This window comes from Tamandua tetradactyla, chromosome 10 (assembly GCF_023851605.1).
Source record: "Tamandua tetradactyla isolate mTamTet1 chromosome 10, mTamTet1.pri, whole genome shotgun sequence".
In the NCBI taxonomy this organism is placed as follows: Eukaryota; Metazoa; Chordata; class Mammalia; order Pilosa; family Myrmecophagidae; genus Tamandua; species Tamandua tetradactyla.
This window is the reverse complement of record NC_135336.1, coordinates 20,695,622-20,712,870: the sequence shown is the minus strand read 5'-3', so window position 1 is coordinate 20,712,870 and position 17,249 is coordinate 20,695,622. Positions and strand designations below refer to the sequence as shown.

Sequence of the window (17,249 nt, the reverse complement as noted above, 5' to 3'; positions counted from 1 at the left end):
CTCCCAGTTACTGTTTTCCTGGTATTCTCCCATAGAAACACAGATAATCTTTCTGGATGGGGTATTTCTGACTCTGGCAGCTCCAGTCCTAGATGTATTGGCCATGATGAAACTTCTTGGATGGTGGAGGTGGAGTGTCAAGGTTCTCACATGTCTCCTTACTTCTTTCTAGGGATTTCCATCTCTGAGGAATCCCAGGGATAGGCACCTAGCTAGTGCCCATTTGTGCTGAGCAGCTGGGCAGGCTGTTAGCTTGTTGGGAGGTGGCGTGTGAGTTCCATGCATAACTCACTGTGCCAGATCACGGAGCTGTCAGCTCAGCGCTTGCTTCCCTCCACTCAAGCTCAGGAGAGCCCCAGGGTGGGCTGGGGGAAAGCACAAAGCTCATTTGGTGGCTGAAAATTGACTTTCCCTCACTACTGTTGCTGGCAGAATACCTATACCAACGCAGACAAGCTCCTAGAAGCAGCAGAGCAGTTGGCTCAGACCGGGGAATGTGACCCTGAGGAGATCTACAAGGCAGCTCGGCACCTGGAGGTGCGCATCCAAGACTTCGTGCGCAGAGTGGAGCAGCGGAAGCTTCTCTTGGACATGTCTGTCTCCTTCCACACACACACCAAAGAGGTAAGGGGAGCTGACAGCTAAAGGACATTTGTCTGGGTTGATTTATTCTGTCAAGTGTCAGATTGGTTTATTAGTAAAACAGCCCCCAAGGTATGACCAAGGGTCCTTGGTGATGGTGGGACTACTAGCCTCCTAACATCAATGACATTAGCAATTTGCTCCTGATGACCCGAGACTTCAGTCTCAACCAAAATGAGACAAAATATTTTTCCCATCACCTCTAGTATTGGAAGAGTCATGGAAGCAGATGGTTGGTATCTTTTTTTTTTTTATTAGAGAAGTTATAGGTTTATAGAAAATTCATGCAGAAAGTACAGAGTTCCCATATACCATTTTAGCTATTATTAATACTTTGCATTAGCATTTTTGTTGCAATTGATGAAACCATATTATTATAAATACATTGTTAATTATAATCCATAGTTTACATTAAGATTTGCTGTTACATTGTACAGTTCTGTGTTTCTTTTTTTAATTTTTCATCTGGTAATTAAACATTTCCTGAAATTTTCCATTTTACCCACTTTCAAATGCACAATTCAGTGGTGTTTATGACATTCACAGGGTTGCCATACCGTCATCACTATCCATTACCAAAACTTTTCCATCAGGTTTTGGAGTTCTTACTCAGAGCATTTGGTCTGCAGCTGAGAATTTGGGGAGCTCCTGGTCTAAAAACAGTCACTGCGAGAGGACATAGAAGATGAGCAGACACTCTCCTCCAAACTACATGTCCAATTTCTTAGGGTTGCTGACTACGGTCAGAAATCAATCAGATTTCAGATCAGAAATCCCCTGTGATCATTTTTACCACCAGCAAGGAACATATAGAGTTTGCAAGTTATTCTGTATTTTTAATTATGTTTTATTTTAAGCAGAGGATTTAATTTGCTTAATGAGGTTGCCTTGCTATTAAGGTGAGTTTGTTCTCACCTTGCAAGAATGTGTATTGACTGACAGTGAGGGATTGGGAACTAAGGTTTGCTCCACACAGCAGGGGGGCAGCTGGGGTTAAATTTGGGTTTGAGTCTTCCACAACATGGAGAAAGGAGAGGGGAGGATGAATTTTATTAGGTTGTTGGTAGGTCAAAGGAGGCTCAAAGAGAGGAGGGGGACTGCAAACCTGTGGTTGCTTTCCAATTCTTATTAATGTGGGACACTCTGAAATTGAGTAAGTGGCCAGTAAGGAGGCACATTTAGCATCTGCTAAAACAACACCCTTGGCAGATGAACTCATTAGGTCTATGCATGCTTGTGTTCCCCCAGGAATTCATTTTAATGGAGTATTAATTAAAGTTTGATTGCTACTCAGGAAAAAAAAATAACCCTACTTAATTAAGTTGATTTTTGATATTTGAAATGCATTAGGAAGCCTGGTTGTTAACACTGCACAAGCTTTTCTGACACATCGTGGGAATGAATGCAAATCGTTGCAGCTCCTATCAGAGAAAAGCATGAAAAGATAATGTTTTCTAAACTGAAATTCCCCAGGCAGATGAAGGGGCTGACCTGCTGAGGAGAGCTCCCTGAAGCTAGCTCTGCTTCCACTCAGTGGAACCTACAGCCTGTCTCTGATGAGTGTCTATAAAACAAGAGGATTAGCTTTAATCCAGGTTTTCCTGCCAGGTTGTCTGATTTCTTACCTGATTCCTAATGATGGTTTCAAAAACCAAGGGCATGTGTCTTCCTTTTTAATGATGAGCCGTGGGTGATAGCATGGAAGCTGAATGAACAGGAGTCCATTCCTTGTGAGGGTGGCAGGGTACTGGCTGCACAAGGAGGTGATGGATAAGGTCAGTTTCCATAGCAGTGGATTTTGGTTCTACCGTCAGCTTCCTGGAATCTTTGTGAGGGGTCGGCTGGGATGGGAAGGCATGACTTTATTTTTCTCTTTGGAAACTTTGCCTGCCTCTGCCAATCCAGAAAGGGGGAGCCAGACCTTCCAGGAACCCTTTCTTGCTTTATCACCCATCTTTAACCCATAGAGCTGGAAGGCTGGGATTCTAGTCCAGATTTTGCTATTAAAAAACCTTGTGAGCTCGTGCAAATCACTGTCTCCTTGACCTTAACTTCCTTCATTTGTAAAATCGAGCAGTTGAACTCTGTGACTCTAAGGTTCCTTAACTGTTTTAACATGAATCCACAATTGGACTCTTTTTCTTCTCCTTTTCTTCTCCTTCCTCTGATAATGATAATAATTAATAATAATAGTAATTAACCTGTGGTAGTACATGTGATTAGCCTAGCTTAATATTTGGGTCTTAGTGAATGCATAATGTATGTTAGGTGGTATTATTTTAATTGGGCACCTACTACATGTTAGACATATCACCTCATGTCATCCTCATGATAATCCTATGATATAGGATTTATTAAACATACTTTCAACTGGGGAAACTAAGGCTCAGAAAACAGTTTGTCTGAGGTTACAGAGCTTCTCAGTGGTATAGCTGAGATTGTACCCTAAATCTGACACTTGCATTCTATGACTGCTATCCTATACCATTACTACTTTTCCCCCCTCTTTCATCTTTTTTTCTCCTCTGGTCTTCTTCCTTTTCCTTATTCATCTTTTTCCTCTATATTTTCAAACCCCAGATGGAGAGGGAAGATTTTGGCTGAGAAATATAAATGGTAAGCATTTCCAGGTTTGGAAATGTGAGAGACAGAAATAGTCAGGGCTGAAGTTATTGATCATTATTTTCCCAGATAACTCCTAAACCTTGCTAAGCGTGGTTCTATTTGAACCTGAGACTTGTTTCTCCACTGGCACTTAGCTTATAAAATCACATTCATATGAAATAGTATTAGAGGGAGCAGTGCAATACTGGTACAGACAAAGAGCAAAAGGAACTAACATTTATTTAGCACTAACATAACTATGTACTATATATTTATATGTGTTTTGGATAATTTATGTATATATATTTATATATTTTAATAGCTATGAGAATTACCATTATGATTCCCATTTTACTGATGGAAAAACAAAGGTACAGAGAAATGAATAGCTAGGGAATTCTAAAATCCATGCTTTTTATCTTTTGCCACATAGAATTTCATATAAAGGCCAGTAGACAAATTTGGAGGATTTTTCTCCATTGGGGAATTTATTAGAACAGGAGGCTTTCAGAAAGTAGCAGAGTCTCTTGCCTTGGGATCTGCTTTAGTCTGCTAAAGCTGACAAAATGCAATATAACAGAAATGGATTGACTTTTACAATGGGATATATTAACTTACAAGCTTACGGTTCTCAGGCCATGAAAATGTCCAAATCAAGGTACCAACAGGCAATGCTTTTTCCTCAAAGACCTGCTACCAGTAATCCCCAGCTACTCTGTCACATGACCAGGCACATGGCAATGTCTGGTGGTCTTTCACTTCTCTCCTGGGTTTCATTGCTCCCAGCTTACGGCTTCAGTGGCTTCCTCTCTGTTTCTGTGGTTTCTGTGTGTCCTTGCTCAGCTTCTCTGGCTTTCCTCTCTGAGCTTCTTATCTTTCTGTGTCTCTCTCTTCATATTCATCCTGTTTATATAGGATTCTAGTAAGAGAGTTAAGACCTACCCGGGCATGACTCAACTGAAATAACCTAATCAAAAGATCTCACCCATGGGAATGGATAGTTATATATATATATTTTTTTTTTGATTGACAAATATTCACACACCTGTAGTCCATACATGGTATATAATCAGTGGCTCACAATATCATCACATAGTTGTGTATTTATCACCCTGATCATTTTTAGAACATTTGCATCACGCCAGAAAAAGAAATAAAAAGAAAAAAGAAAAAAAACTCGTATGTCCCATATTCCTTATCTCTCCCTCTCATTGAACAGTAGTATTTCAGTCTACCCAATTTATTTTACCCCTGACCCCCACTGTTATTTATATTTATCCATTTTTTTTTTTTTTACTCATTTGACTTTACCCTGGATAAACGGAGCATAAAGACACAAGCTTTTCACAATCACAGTCATATTGTAAAAGCTGTATCGTTAAACATTCGTCTTCAGGAATCAAGGCTGCTGAAACACAGCTCAGCAGTTTCAGGTACTTCCCTCCAGCCACAAACTAAAAAGGAATATCTTTATAATGCATAAGAATATCCTCCAGGGTAACCTCTTAACTTTGTTTGAAATTTCTCAGCCAAATTATTTCCTCTCATTTCTCTCTTTCCCCTTTTGGTCAAGAAGGCTTTCTCAATCCCATAATGCCAGGTTCCAGCTCATCCCGGAAATTCTGTCCCACATTACCAGGGAGATTTGCATCCCTGGAGGTCATGTCTCATGTAGGAGGGAGGGCAATGAGTTCACCTGCTGCTTAGAAAGAGAAGCCACATCTGAACATTAAAGAGGTTCTCTGAAAGGAAAAAAAAAAAAAGAAGTTCTCTGGGAGTGACTCTTAGGAATAATTTTAGGCTTGTCTTATACTTTGTATGAATTAAGTTTCATAGGGGCAAATCCCAAGATCGAGGGCTCAGCCTGTTGATTTGGTTGTCCCCTATGCTTGAGAGAATGTCAGGAATTCTTCAAATGGGGAGGTTGAATATTTCTGCCTTTCTCCCCAGTCCCGGAGGGGGACTTTGCAAATACTTCCTTATACACTGCCCAGATTACTCTGGGATATATTAAAGCATCACACTAACCTAGACAAACCAACAAGATCTCATGCCCTATTCAAGATTCCATGTACTATGCTATTCAATTAAACTGACCATACTTGGTTCTTTAAGACAAATGTATAATGTTATAACTTTTACAATATGACCGTGTGATTGTGAAAACCTTGTGTCTTTATGCTCCTTTTATCCAGGGTATAGTCAAATGAGTAAAAAAAAAAAATGGATAAAAATAAATAAATAATAATGGGGGTCAGGGGTAAAATAAATTGAGTAAACTGAAATACTACTGTTCAATGAGAGGGAGAGATAAGAAATATGGGACATGTAAGTTTTAAACTGACCATACTAGTTAAATTAGGTAATGCCCTACCCAAAATATAAATTTTGTACCAAATAAACATCTCTCCCTTTGGTTTTACATAGAAGTTGAAATTTTAAAATATGGACAATATAATCCTTTACGCTGTATTCTGCTCTACCCCAGTCCTATCCAGATCAGCTTCTTTCATATCCCTAGTCAAATTCTGATCACTTTTTCAACTTTTTAAACAGTTCCTACATGTGATACTGCTGACTTTCATTGTTTCAGAGCTCTAACTCTAGTCTCAGGTGTCATATAAATATGCAAAGTTTCTGGGAATGATGAGCTTATATACAAACAGCTCAGTGTCTCAGAAGTTAGAAATAACTGTTACAGCTTCTAAATATATGTGACTGCTATAAGAGCTTACAATCTAGGACCCTTTATAGTAGGCCCCAACCTGATAACCCATGCTCTTGACTTCAGTTCATCAAGTTTTTATTTTGTAGTTAGTCCATATGAGTGAGGCAAGATAATATTTGTCTTTTTGTTTCTGACATTTTGTTCAATATATAGTCCTTAAGCTTCATTCACCTAGTTGCATGCCTCACAACTTCATTCCTTCTTGCAGCCACTCAGTAGTCTGTTGTATATATAAACCACAGTTCCCTTTTCCATTCCTCAGCCATTGTACCCTTAGGCCACCTCCATCTATTGTGAATCACAAACACTGCTGCCATAAACACCAGTGTGCAAATGTCCATCCGTGTCCCCACACTCAGTTTCTCCAGGTATATACTATGCAGTGAGTTTCAGGATCATATGGCAACTCCACCCCTAGCCTCCTGTGGAACCACCACAGTGCCCTCCAAGGGGCTGCAGGAATGGGTTAATTTTAAGAACATGATCTTTTCTGGGAAACATATCAGCTTCAAACCACCCTAGGGTCCCAAAATATAAGAGGAAAAATAGGAGCAGTCATACCTGGATGTAAAATAGTGTGTGGATCTTACTATTCAGGAGATAGTCAACTCTCAGATCACCTAAATACTGACTTTTTTTCAGGTGGGAAAGAAAAGCATTATACTGAGTTACTGTCACGGAGGAGTTACTCACAGAGGCCATCCAGCAGAACTTTATATCTGCATATTTCCTCTCAATCATCTATATACCCCCAAATACCCTATCTGAGGTATACTACAACTGATTTGCAAGGAAGGGTAGAGAATAAGCCATGTCTATGTATATGCATATATATATATATATATATATATATATATATATATATACACAACCTGTGTGCATACATGTCTGTATATGCATGTATATATACAGGTATAGTGTATACATACCTATATATACACACATATTAAGTACAACAAGATCTTGGATGCCAGAGAGGTCTGATATCCAGATCCAGTTCTCTCACTGGACATGCTGTATGCCTCTAGGAAAATTACTAATCTCTCTGTTACATTGTAATAGTTATGTTAATGGTATTATAAAATTGAGTAGTTCAATATTAATACCTATCTTTTTTTCCTAGTGGGAAACTCTGTCTCAAATTTATTCCTAGTTCCTCTCTCAAGTAGGCCTAATAAGGAACTTAAAGATTCAATTCAGGATCATTTTTGCTTAAAACTCTTCTCTGGGCCTTCCAATTTCCCACCCCAGACTGGGCTAGAGCATTGCGTGCATATCTCTATCCATGGTGCCGTATTACACTTAGCTGTAATTTTTCTTCCACACTCGGTTGGGAGCACTTACAGAGAGTACACATGTGGATATAGATTAATGGATATGTATGATATACTACTTTATGTCCCTGCCACTGTGTCTGATCCATCGATATGCTGACTACATATTGAATGAATGAGTTTATTTGACATCGGAAAGCTAGTCTCTCCCTCCCAAAAAAGAAAAGAAAAAAAGAAAGGGAAAAGCCTATTCAACCACATCTTTCATGTACTCCAATGTTTTGTACTTCAGGCAGTGTAAATAAAATGGAGAGGGATATCTGAGTTCTCCCCTAGAACCTGTATGGCAGGCAGAAATGGATTATTAGGTAAGCAGAAACAAGCATCCTTGAATGGTTTAATGAAGGAAACTCCTGTGGTTTGATCTTACTGTATTCTCTTTTAAACTTCTCAAGACTCACTATCTCTTAAACCTTGCTAAGTGTGGGTCCTATTTGATCGTGGGTTAATTAACTCTTGACTCCCTTCTCTTGACTCTGTTTGCATACTCCTGGTTTTTTACTCAAGGCAGGAGTAGTAGTTAAGTCTACTAACCTACAAGTCTGTTAGGAAATTTAGAGTTCTCATGGTTGTGTTTTCCTCTTACCGTGAGTAGAGTGAGAGAATGATCTTCTCAGCTTTGCTTAAGTGGCCTTGGGTGGTGTTAGGGCCTTTAGGGTGGTATAAATATTGTTGTGGACCCCTCCTGCCTAGTTGTGGCTAATTCTTTCCTTCTTTCTTTCCTTTCTCCTTTCCTAACTACCTGCAATTATTTGCTGAGTTTTTCCATTAGTGCCAATGTGTAATAGAATGTCATTGTAGGCTGTGATTTTCATGAAATGAAAGTCCCTTTATAGGAGGTTTCTAAGTGGGAACTGAATATCCATCTTCATAACCTAGACTTACTATGACTCCCCAGGCTGAAGTACATAATTTTACTTTTCCCCATTTCCTACATCAAAAGATTTACTCTAATTGGGGTCAGAGAGGGAACAGAAGGAAGGTGTAAAAAGGTAACTTTCAAGGCTCATTTCTTTTGCAGATTGAAGAATCTGCTTAATCTTATTAGCTCTGTTTTTTTTTGGGGGGGGGGTTGGGGGACCCTAGGAGTCTGGAGGGTTAAAACTTTCTAACCTTTTCATTGTAGTGTTATTCATAATCTTGAAAAATTAAAGATCATTTAAGTGTTCCACATTGGGTGATTCATTAAACAAATCATAGTGCATCTGTATAATGAGATATTATACAGGCATTGTAAATCACATTGTCAAAGATCATGAATAGCATGAGGAAGGACTCATGGTCCTTAATAAGTAAATAGTTGTATATCCACCATGACCACAATTTTGATCACATACACAGAAAAAAAGACCAGAAGAAACAAAGCTAAGAATTGTATGAGTAATTAAATTTTCTTTTGTATATTTTTGTCTTATAAGTTTTCTTCAATGATTGTATTTTCAATCATATTACAATTTATCAGAAATGATCCCAATAAATATTATTTTACAAAGCAAAATAATTTTTTATCCTTACTTAGTGAGAAGAGCTACTCATTAAAGAGAGGTAATCAACATGTTCTTAGGACCTTATGTATCCAGAGCCCCAGCTGTTATACAAATTGTGCTGAACTTTCAGATGTCTTCTTTTTGCCTGGGCCAAGAGGGCAGATGGCTAAGTTTTCTGGTCTTGGGGGGGCGGGGGTGTAAGGAAAAGTGTTGACCTGAGTTCTCATTTTCTTTTTACAGATACAAGGCATTTGTAGCAGGTGTCATCCGCTCTGCAGAGATTGTCCAGATAGAATTTTCTTTTCTTGCTGTGTTTCCATGGAAATGTTGCAATCTCCAGGCTTTCAAAAAATATATTTTTAGGTATTTTTGTAGCAAGAATATGAGCTCAAGCTAAACTAAGGGAAGTGGCCAAAGTAATTAACCTTAACTCTTTGCAATATGGCTTAATTAGATGCCTACTTCCACTTGTTTCTAGCCTTTTGTAATAATTCTTCCTTATTATTCCCCTCTCAGATAGGTGTATATATACACACACACAATCACAAACACTGCCACATTTACATGTTCTTCCACTCATCGGCCCTAGAACCAAAACTGAATCAGTCTTCAAAAGGGACAATGGCTTCAAAAAGAAACCAGTCTCATCCTCTACTTTAATTGTCAAACCACCATGGCATTTATTTAAGAAAACTGGTAGTTAATGCCAAAGAAAATAGGGAGGGGGAGGAAATTGTACTCCCCTCAACAAATGTAGGGTTCTATCAGTTGTATCAGTGCAGTAGCTGTCAGAGCTGTGCAAATGCAGCAGCCAATCAGCAGGAGAGAGTGATGAAATAAAATGATTCCTTTCTGTAACCACTCATCCATAGGTCTCATGATTTCTACACACTTCCTAGTTTCTCCCTTCCTTGCTGCGGTCCCTCCTGCCTTTTTCAGTTGCCTTTTCTCAGGTTTCCACACAGTGCAAGCAGGATAGGGTCTGTAGGCTGGCCTCTCCTGACTACACTGGTTTCATTGTTAGGGCTAAGCTTATGTACAATGATAGAAGGCTTCCTGGAGGCAGTGCAGTGGTGGCTCAATGGCAGATTTCTCGCCTGCCATGCTGGAGACCCAGGTTCAATTCCTGGAGCCTGCCCATGCAAAAGAAAAAAATGTTCAAAAAAAGAAAGTCTCTCTGAGCTCTATCTATACCAACGTTCCAGAAATCCTCAAATTAAACCCACTCTTTTGTATTAGGTATCTTTGGTCACAAACACGTATTCCCTAAGAGAAAGAACACACAAAGCCAGCCAAGTGTACTTTAGCATGGACTAAGTAATAATTTCCAAGCAGACAACAAGATGCTAAGAACGGGCCACAGCACAGATACTATGTCTGAATTGTCTGAAACATGAGATTCCTTGAGGGGCATTGGGCATTGATGGAGAAGGTGCAGTGCTAAAGTGTTAGACCCTAGAGAAGCAAAGGATAAAGAGGATTATCCATGGAGTGGGGGTGGGGGGAGGGAGCTGAGAAAAAAACTGAAGTGGAGAATAGTAAGGAAAAAGAAACCTGTATGGTTGCTGCTAAGATACCTCACTCATTCTATGATTTTACCTAATTAGCTTTGGCAATCATTGGCTTGTGGTAACTTAAAGTCAAAGGAGCTCATTCCAACTGGGTCACCTTGGTGGTCTGATGATTAGTAAATTAGTAATAAAATTGTTTCTCTAATCTGAACTCTTCAAAGCAATCAAAACATGCTCTTCGGGGCTGAGTCAGATGGACAGACACAGAAGAGGAGACTTGCAGGGCAGTCCGAGAGCAGGAAAAATACAGCTTAAGGAATGGCATACTGGCCCTTACTCATGTTTTGGGGGTACTGATGTTTATTTCAGACCACTTTATGGTACCTTGGAGGTGCATATTCAAAATTATGAGCCGACAATTAAAGCTTGCTGCCACCAAGTGGTGCCTGTGTGCATTTGGTCTCACTGGGCATTTCCTTTCATATGTGGCTCTCTACTCAAGCATTCCACATTTTAAATAGCATCTTAACCAGGTATCAAAACTATCCTTGAACTGGTGCTAAGCTCTCTGGACTTTAGATGTCTTGGTCAAAGCTATGACTATGTTCTTTCACTTGGTGAAGATTTCTATTATGGCTCTCATTCCTACATCATCTTTTAAAGGGAAACCAGACCATGTTAGAGCTGAAAGGGATCTTGGAGATAAGCTAGAGAAACCCTCCACATACACACACTTCTTATCAAATATGAAGTGGAACCAAGAGAAGTAAGGTAATTTGCCTACACTCTCAGACCTAGCTAAACAAGGGCAAATTCAAGAATTTCAATTGGCACTAAATTTCAATTCCATTCAAGAACTCCTATCCTTCTATTTTGTTTTCCTACAGAAAAAAAAAAAAGAGAGAAAAATGTCACTAATTCTTTGTTTCTTTTGCTGCAGTCCCTTTCCCTAACTCTGAGTCAGACTGTTTTCAATCACTGGCAATTTTTATGTAACACTTTATTCTCTTGACACTGTATCCCCTTTCCTTATCAGGCTGTTAACCTTTGGGCTGAGCTTTATCGATGGCTATAATTTCCTTATCTTACCTGGTTTTCTTAGCAGTAGGTTTTAACCGTACTTTCAACAACAGTTTCTTCATAATTTAGTTGAATATTAGATCAGAAATCTGAGAGGGAAATCAGTTTCAATTCAGTAATTAAAGAATTTTGTGGGGGGAGAACATAAAATTTTCTAATAGTATTGATTTCAGAAGTTATAGGGTTTATCCTCAGACACAGTCCCTACTCTTTCTTAAGAAACCTCTAGGTTTGCAATGCTGACACCTCATTTTTGTTTGACAGGTTTTATCTGGTAATTTTTATCTTTGTCGCTATGATTTAGCTGCTTGACCACCTGGTGCAGGGAGAGTCTCATGGTGGATTTCCTCAGAAAGAAATGATGCTGCATTTCTCTAGACTTACACAGGAGGTGTCCAAGTTTTTATTAAGGAAAAAAAATAGACCTCCAAGCCATTAAAATAGTTTAAGGATAGTACTTAAATCAAAATTATTTAAAATCCTTAAGCTACATATAAACCTCTTTCCTATCCTTCTTATTCCTGTGACAGTGAATGCCCGTTAATGAGTCAGTCTTCAGACTCAATACCTTCCCAGAAACCTATCCTCTGTTGAGACTTTGAATTTATTTTTCTTCTCTTAAATGACCTGCTCCTGTCCAGAGTTTTTATCCATCTCTCTTCTCATGGTCCAGGAATTGAACCCAGATCTCCCACATGGAAGGCGAGCATTATACCACTGAACCACCCATGCACCCTGAAAAATATTTTTTAATTATAATAATAGCCAACTCTTACATAGCACTTACTATATGCTTGACACTGTTCCTAAATGCTTTAAACATGAATATATATTTGTTTTTATTTATTTACTTATCTGTAGTTTATTTACTTATCTGTAATCCTTTCAACAACTCTGTGAGTAAGCACTGTTGTTATCCCATTTTACTTATAAGGAAAACGGAGATGCACAAAGGTTAGGTAACTTCTCCAAGGTTATATAACTAGTACATGGGATTTGAAATTTTTAACTACTGTCCTATATTGCCTCACTGTATAATAATTTATTAGAAATCTAGTATTTCTCACCCAAGGATTTTAGCACACTTAACTACTAGTTTTTTGTCTAGGCAAAACTACAGCCATAAGTATGAAGTGACATTAAGCTATATGACATCCCATACTTCCTGGTTTCATATTGATTTGAAATATTCTTTTACCCCATAAGTACATTCATACTTGTGAGAACATGTATTTCTGCTTATATGGTTTGTAAAATTAGTTTCTTGATTTTACAGTAAAAAACTTATTTAAAAAAAAAACAACTGAATTCATTGCAACCAGATTGTAAACTGCTAAATGACAGGGACATAGAATAATAACAGTTTGCATTCCCTGAAGTGATCAACACAATGTTATAGGCTTATTAATAATGGATTATTAATAAGAAATCATTTGATGCTCATAATCTTTGAAGTAAACATGGAAATCATATTCTTCTCATTTTTCATTTGAGTAAGCTGAGAATCAGAAATATTACTCACCTGTCCATGGAAGGATATTTTTTACAACCCTTATTTGCCACCTCCAGAGGTCATTAATCTTCTTGTTAACCCAACCTCTCCTGCCACATCTAGAGCATCTCCTAGCTAAAGAACAGAGTGTAACTTGTCCTCAGTCTTGAAAAAATTGTCTCTTTTTATTGTTTCTTTTCTTTATCCCTTATTGCAAAGGCCATAACGTTATTGACCAATAGAGAACCAGCCAGATGAAATAAGTATTTCTTGAAGTAGCTATTCATCCATGTTTTTAACTTGGAAGACTTATACAATGTTAGAAACAGAAGGTAACTAACCATTTTATTATATTTTCCCCAACCTTTTTTACACGTGAAGTGTAGACTGATTTGCCCAAAGGTGCCACAAGTTATGGGAAGAACAGAGCCCAAAATCCACATCTTCTGACTTCCAGTCTATCAGTTTTCTCTCTCTACTGGCATTTTTCCTGGTAGAGTTCTGAGCTTATCATTTCTGCTAGCCAGGTGAAACCTCCTGGTTTCAGAGCAAATACCAGATTGATTTTTCCCTCATCATTTGTGAAAATGCTCAATACCAGTAGTCAATGGTAGAGACCAGTGAAATGCCACTGGAGACCTATTTTCAGTATGAGAAACAGCTATCAATAAATTAATTTTTCAATTCATCAATAAATGAGAAATTCAATTCAAGCCCTCAACATTTTCAGTGATTATTATATTCAAAACTCTATACTTAGCTTTTCTGCTACACTCAACATTTCTTCATCTTGAATACCCTGGGGGGAAATGTCTTATACTTTTATTGAGATTAAGATAAGATACATCTTTAGCATTCATCTTTTTAATCAATTTAGCAATCCTGAAAAGAACAAAATATTTTAACATAGTCCACATTGTGCTTACTAAGTCATTTGGTTCTTATAGAGCTCCACAATCTTTTCTGCATATTTATAAAATCATGATAAATTTCTAGAAGGCAACATCTAGCTTCCTCGAGGACAGCATTCAGAGCCGTCCCTTTCCTCCTTTTTGAAAAATTAAATAATATTTGTCTTCACCCGTCTTCAATATTTTCCTTGTTCTTCCCAGTCTCTCAAAGATGAGTCATCTCTCTGCTCTAAGACCACATCTTTGGGTTTCACTGAACCACCAGGAAATAAAGTCAAGAGTGGCTTCTGTCCTTGAGGAATGCCAACTCTAATGGAGTAAACTTAGCAAAGATGGGTAATGAATATAAATATATAAACACAACCTGACTCATAGGTGGGCTGATGAGACAGGGAGGTCTGACTTGCACTGACTGGTTGAAGGTAGGTTGGCTCACCCCAGTCAGGCTTTTTTTGCCCTTGCCCCAGTTATACCTCTTCATTTGCTCTGACTGGAGTCTCTGCTCTCTCCACCACAGTTGTGGACATGGATGGAAGACCTTCAGAAGGAGATGCTGGAGGATGTCTGTGCAGACTCTGTGGACGCAGTCCAGGAGCTGATCAAGCAGTTCCAACAGCAGCAGACAGCCACTCTGGATGCCACGCTCAATGTCATCAAAGAAGGCGAAGACCTTATCCAGCAGCTCAGGTCAGCGCCTCCCTCCCTGGGGGAGCCCAGCGAGGCCAGGTCAGCATGGGCGGTGCTTTCCAGTGGGAAATGCCGTGGGCTAGAAGAAAGATAAGTCATGTCCCAGTCTCGACTCTGCCACCACCAACTTCATGGTCTTGTGTGAGTGTCAGTGTCTCCATCTGTAAGATGTAAAAATACCTGCCACCATACCTAACTTGAGTTTGAAATGAAATGATATATGGAAGTGTTCCAATGTTTCAGAGAATTATTTATCATTCTATATGTTGTGTAACAATAAATAAATAATATCTACATTAAGAATTATGGCTTATTTTGCCATGTGGAGAAATGGCCATTACAGAATATTTGGCATCTAACCTTAGGCTGAACTCTGAACTCCCATGCCCCAACTGTAAAATGTGACCCTTTGCTGATGTAGAGAGTGTGTGCATGCTGTCACATTCAGTGCCCCAGTATTCACTTGTGGCCTTTTCACACTTCCATTGTCCTGCCCAGAAAATAAAATTTTTGTATCAACCTAAGCAAACATAATTAAGAAGGAAAATCTTATCTAAAACCTTATATTCACTTAGGATTACCCATACCATTGCCTCCTGTCTGTTAGCATCAATATATAATTTCCTGTCCCTGTCAAAGGCACTGACTCCTCAGATAAAAGTGTCATGAGCCCTTGAGCAAGCCCTCAGCAACCAGCCCTGTGCCCAGGTGCTGTCTAAATAGGATTTGATGGTGCTAATGATGTCTGCCTGCGGGGACTTTTCCCTCTCCCCAAATCACTGAGTGCTGGGACTTTTGCCAGCCCTGGACAGAAACAATCTCATCAAGTCCCAGGCTAGCCCTGAGGACTGAGGGAATTACTTCAGTTGATGAGGGCTTTTACCCCATACCAGTTGCCCAATTAAATAAACAATGAAAAATTACCTTTAGGAGGCCCTCGCATGTTTTGTTTTAGAAATGAATAATTTCCATTCCAAACACACACAGGAGTTGTTGGAAATTAATAATTTCTATTCCAAACACACACAAGAGTTGTTCTGGATCCTCTTGCTGCATACTAACAAGACAGACTCTTTTCCTTCTTCCCCCAATTCAACTTCATAAATATACAACACATGACAGCTCTGTCTGCTCGCCTTGGAAACTCCACTGTCACTTGCTTCCAAAGAAAACTCCAAATAGTGGACAGTCACTTCACCAATCTGGGCCTCAGCTGCTTTATCTGTGTAATTAAGGGGATTCACTGTAGGTGCACTGTCAGCTCAAGAATTTTGTGACAGTCTTGTGTTATCTCTCCAAATGCTTTTCACAAGCTTGGCTGGCTTCTTTCTGTGGGGCTGGGCCTATGTAGATGTCACTTGCTCTTAGCATCTGCCAACATTACACAAGGCCAAGGGGCTTAAGTTTCTCAAAGCTGGTTTTGGCAATGGTGTGGGTGTTGCCTGTTCAGCAAGTTTAAGTTCCATGTATTCTGGAGAGGACCACAGGTGTGTAGCTGAGAACACTGGGGCCTATTCTTCCCTCTGTTAGCCTGACTTCAGCATAGGCTCTTCTCCCTGACTTCAAGGCCAATTTATAGAAAAAGAAAAAGTAAAAGATGAACATTGGCAGGATTATTCATACACACAAGAAACATATCTTCTCTAGATCTCCATGATTCTTCTGGCACTCATCATGGAACTGCTTACAGTAATTTCTGCATCATCTCCCCTATTCCTAGTAAATGTCACACTGACATTGGTGCTTTACAGAATGGTCAGATATCACTCTTTCCCTTCTGGAAGCTGTGTGCTAGAGAGAGAGTGAGAAGAGCAGTCAGAAAGAATGAATCATATCCCCCCCAAAACACATAAAGCATAGTGTTGAGTACATCTCTTATGCCCTTATGCCCAATTGGGGGTGTCCATACAATGGGTAGCCAGGTGGGGTAGGGACCATGCCTACTTCATGCCCAAATAGGACAGGATGAGAAGGCAGGAGTGGGGAGCTCTCTGAATGATAGGAGAGGGGCTTGACACACCAGCCTTAGGCACTCCTCAGAGATAGGTCGTGTAAGCTCAGAAATCATTGCTTTGGAAACAAATAGGCTAAAAGGATCTGATGTGGATGGGAGTGAAATGGAAAAGCTTACAGAAATTCCACTGATGAGAAGATTTTCCCTTGCCCTCTAGTTTCTCAAATTGTATAAAAAGCCAAGATGTCACAAGATAATGAATGAGCCCATTTATTTCACATTTTAGGACTTTACCTTACAGAAGGCCCTACAGAATCTAAACTTCTTAATCTCAAAGTCTTCCTATTATAACTATCTCTTTGTAGGTCTTACTACCACCTCACTTATCTGAGCAGGCCAGTCTTGGTCCCCCTCTTCAATGTGTCACCACTACCTTTAAAAAAAATGTTGTTCTGGTATGTATGTGTGTGTGTGTGTATATATATATATATATACATACACATATAACCTAAAATTTTCCATTTTAATCACTTTCAAATATACAATGCAGTGGTGTTAATTATATTCGCAATATTGTGCTACCATCACCATAATCCATTACCAAAACTCTCCCATCATCCCAAACATAAATTCTGTACCAATTAAGCATTAACTTCCCACTCCCTATCCCCACCCCAGCCTTGGATAACTTGTATTCTAGTTTCTGTCCCAAATCCACCACTACTTTTATATAGACTTTCTGCCCAGAAAGTGTGGCCCCCTTCCATCCACTTGGCTGAGTTCACCCTTTTCTTCAAACCCCCAAATCAGAACTTTTCC

At 39.2% G+C, this 17,249-nt stretch overlaps 1 protein-coding gene across 9 annotated transcripts in view; it reads left to right on the top strand.

The window, feature by feature from the left end:
* The window catches only part of KALRN (kalirin RhoGEF kinase), a 758,640-nt gene that overhangs the window by 399,385 nt on the left and 342,006 nt on the right, over nucleotides 1-17,249 (top strand). For 7 of the 9 annotated variants that reach the window (XM_077118100.1, XM_077118114.1, XM_077118102.1 and 4 more), the window contains exons 11-12: nucleotides 433-624; nucleotides 14,307-14,515. In XM_077118100.1, the coding sequence (XP_076974215.1) occupies nucleotides 433-624; nucleotides 14,307-14,515 (401 nt within the window). The remainder of the gene's footprint in view (nucleotides 1-432; nucleotides 625-14,306; nucleotides 14,516-17,249) is intronic. The other 2 variants (XM_077118101.1, XM_077118105.1) reach the window with 1 other exon arrangement.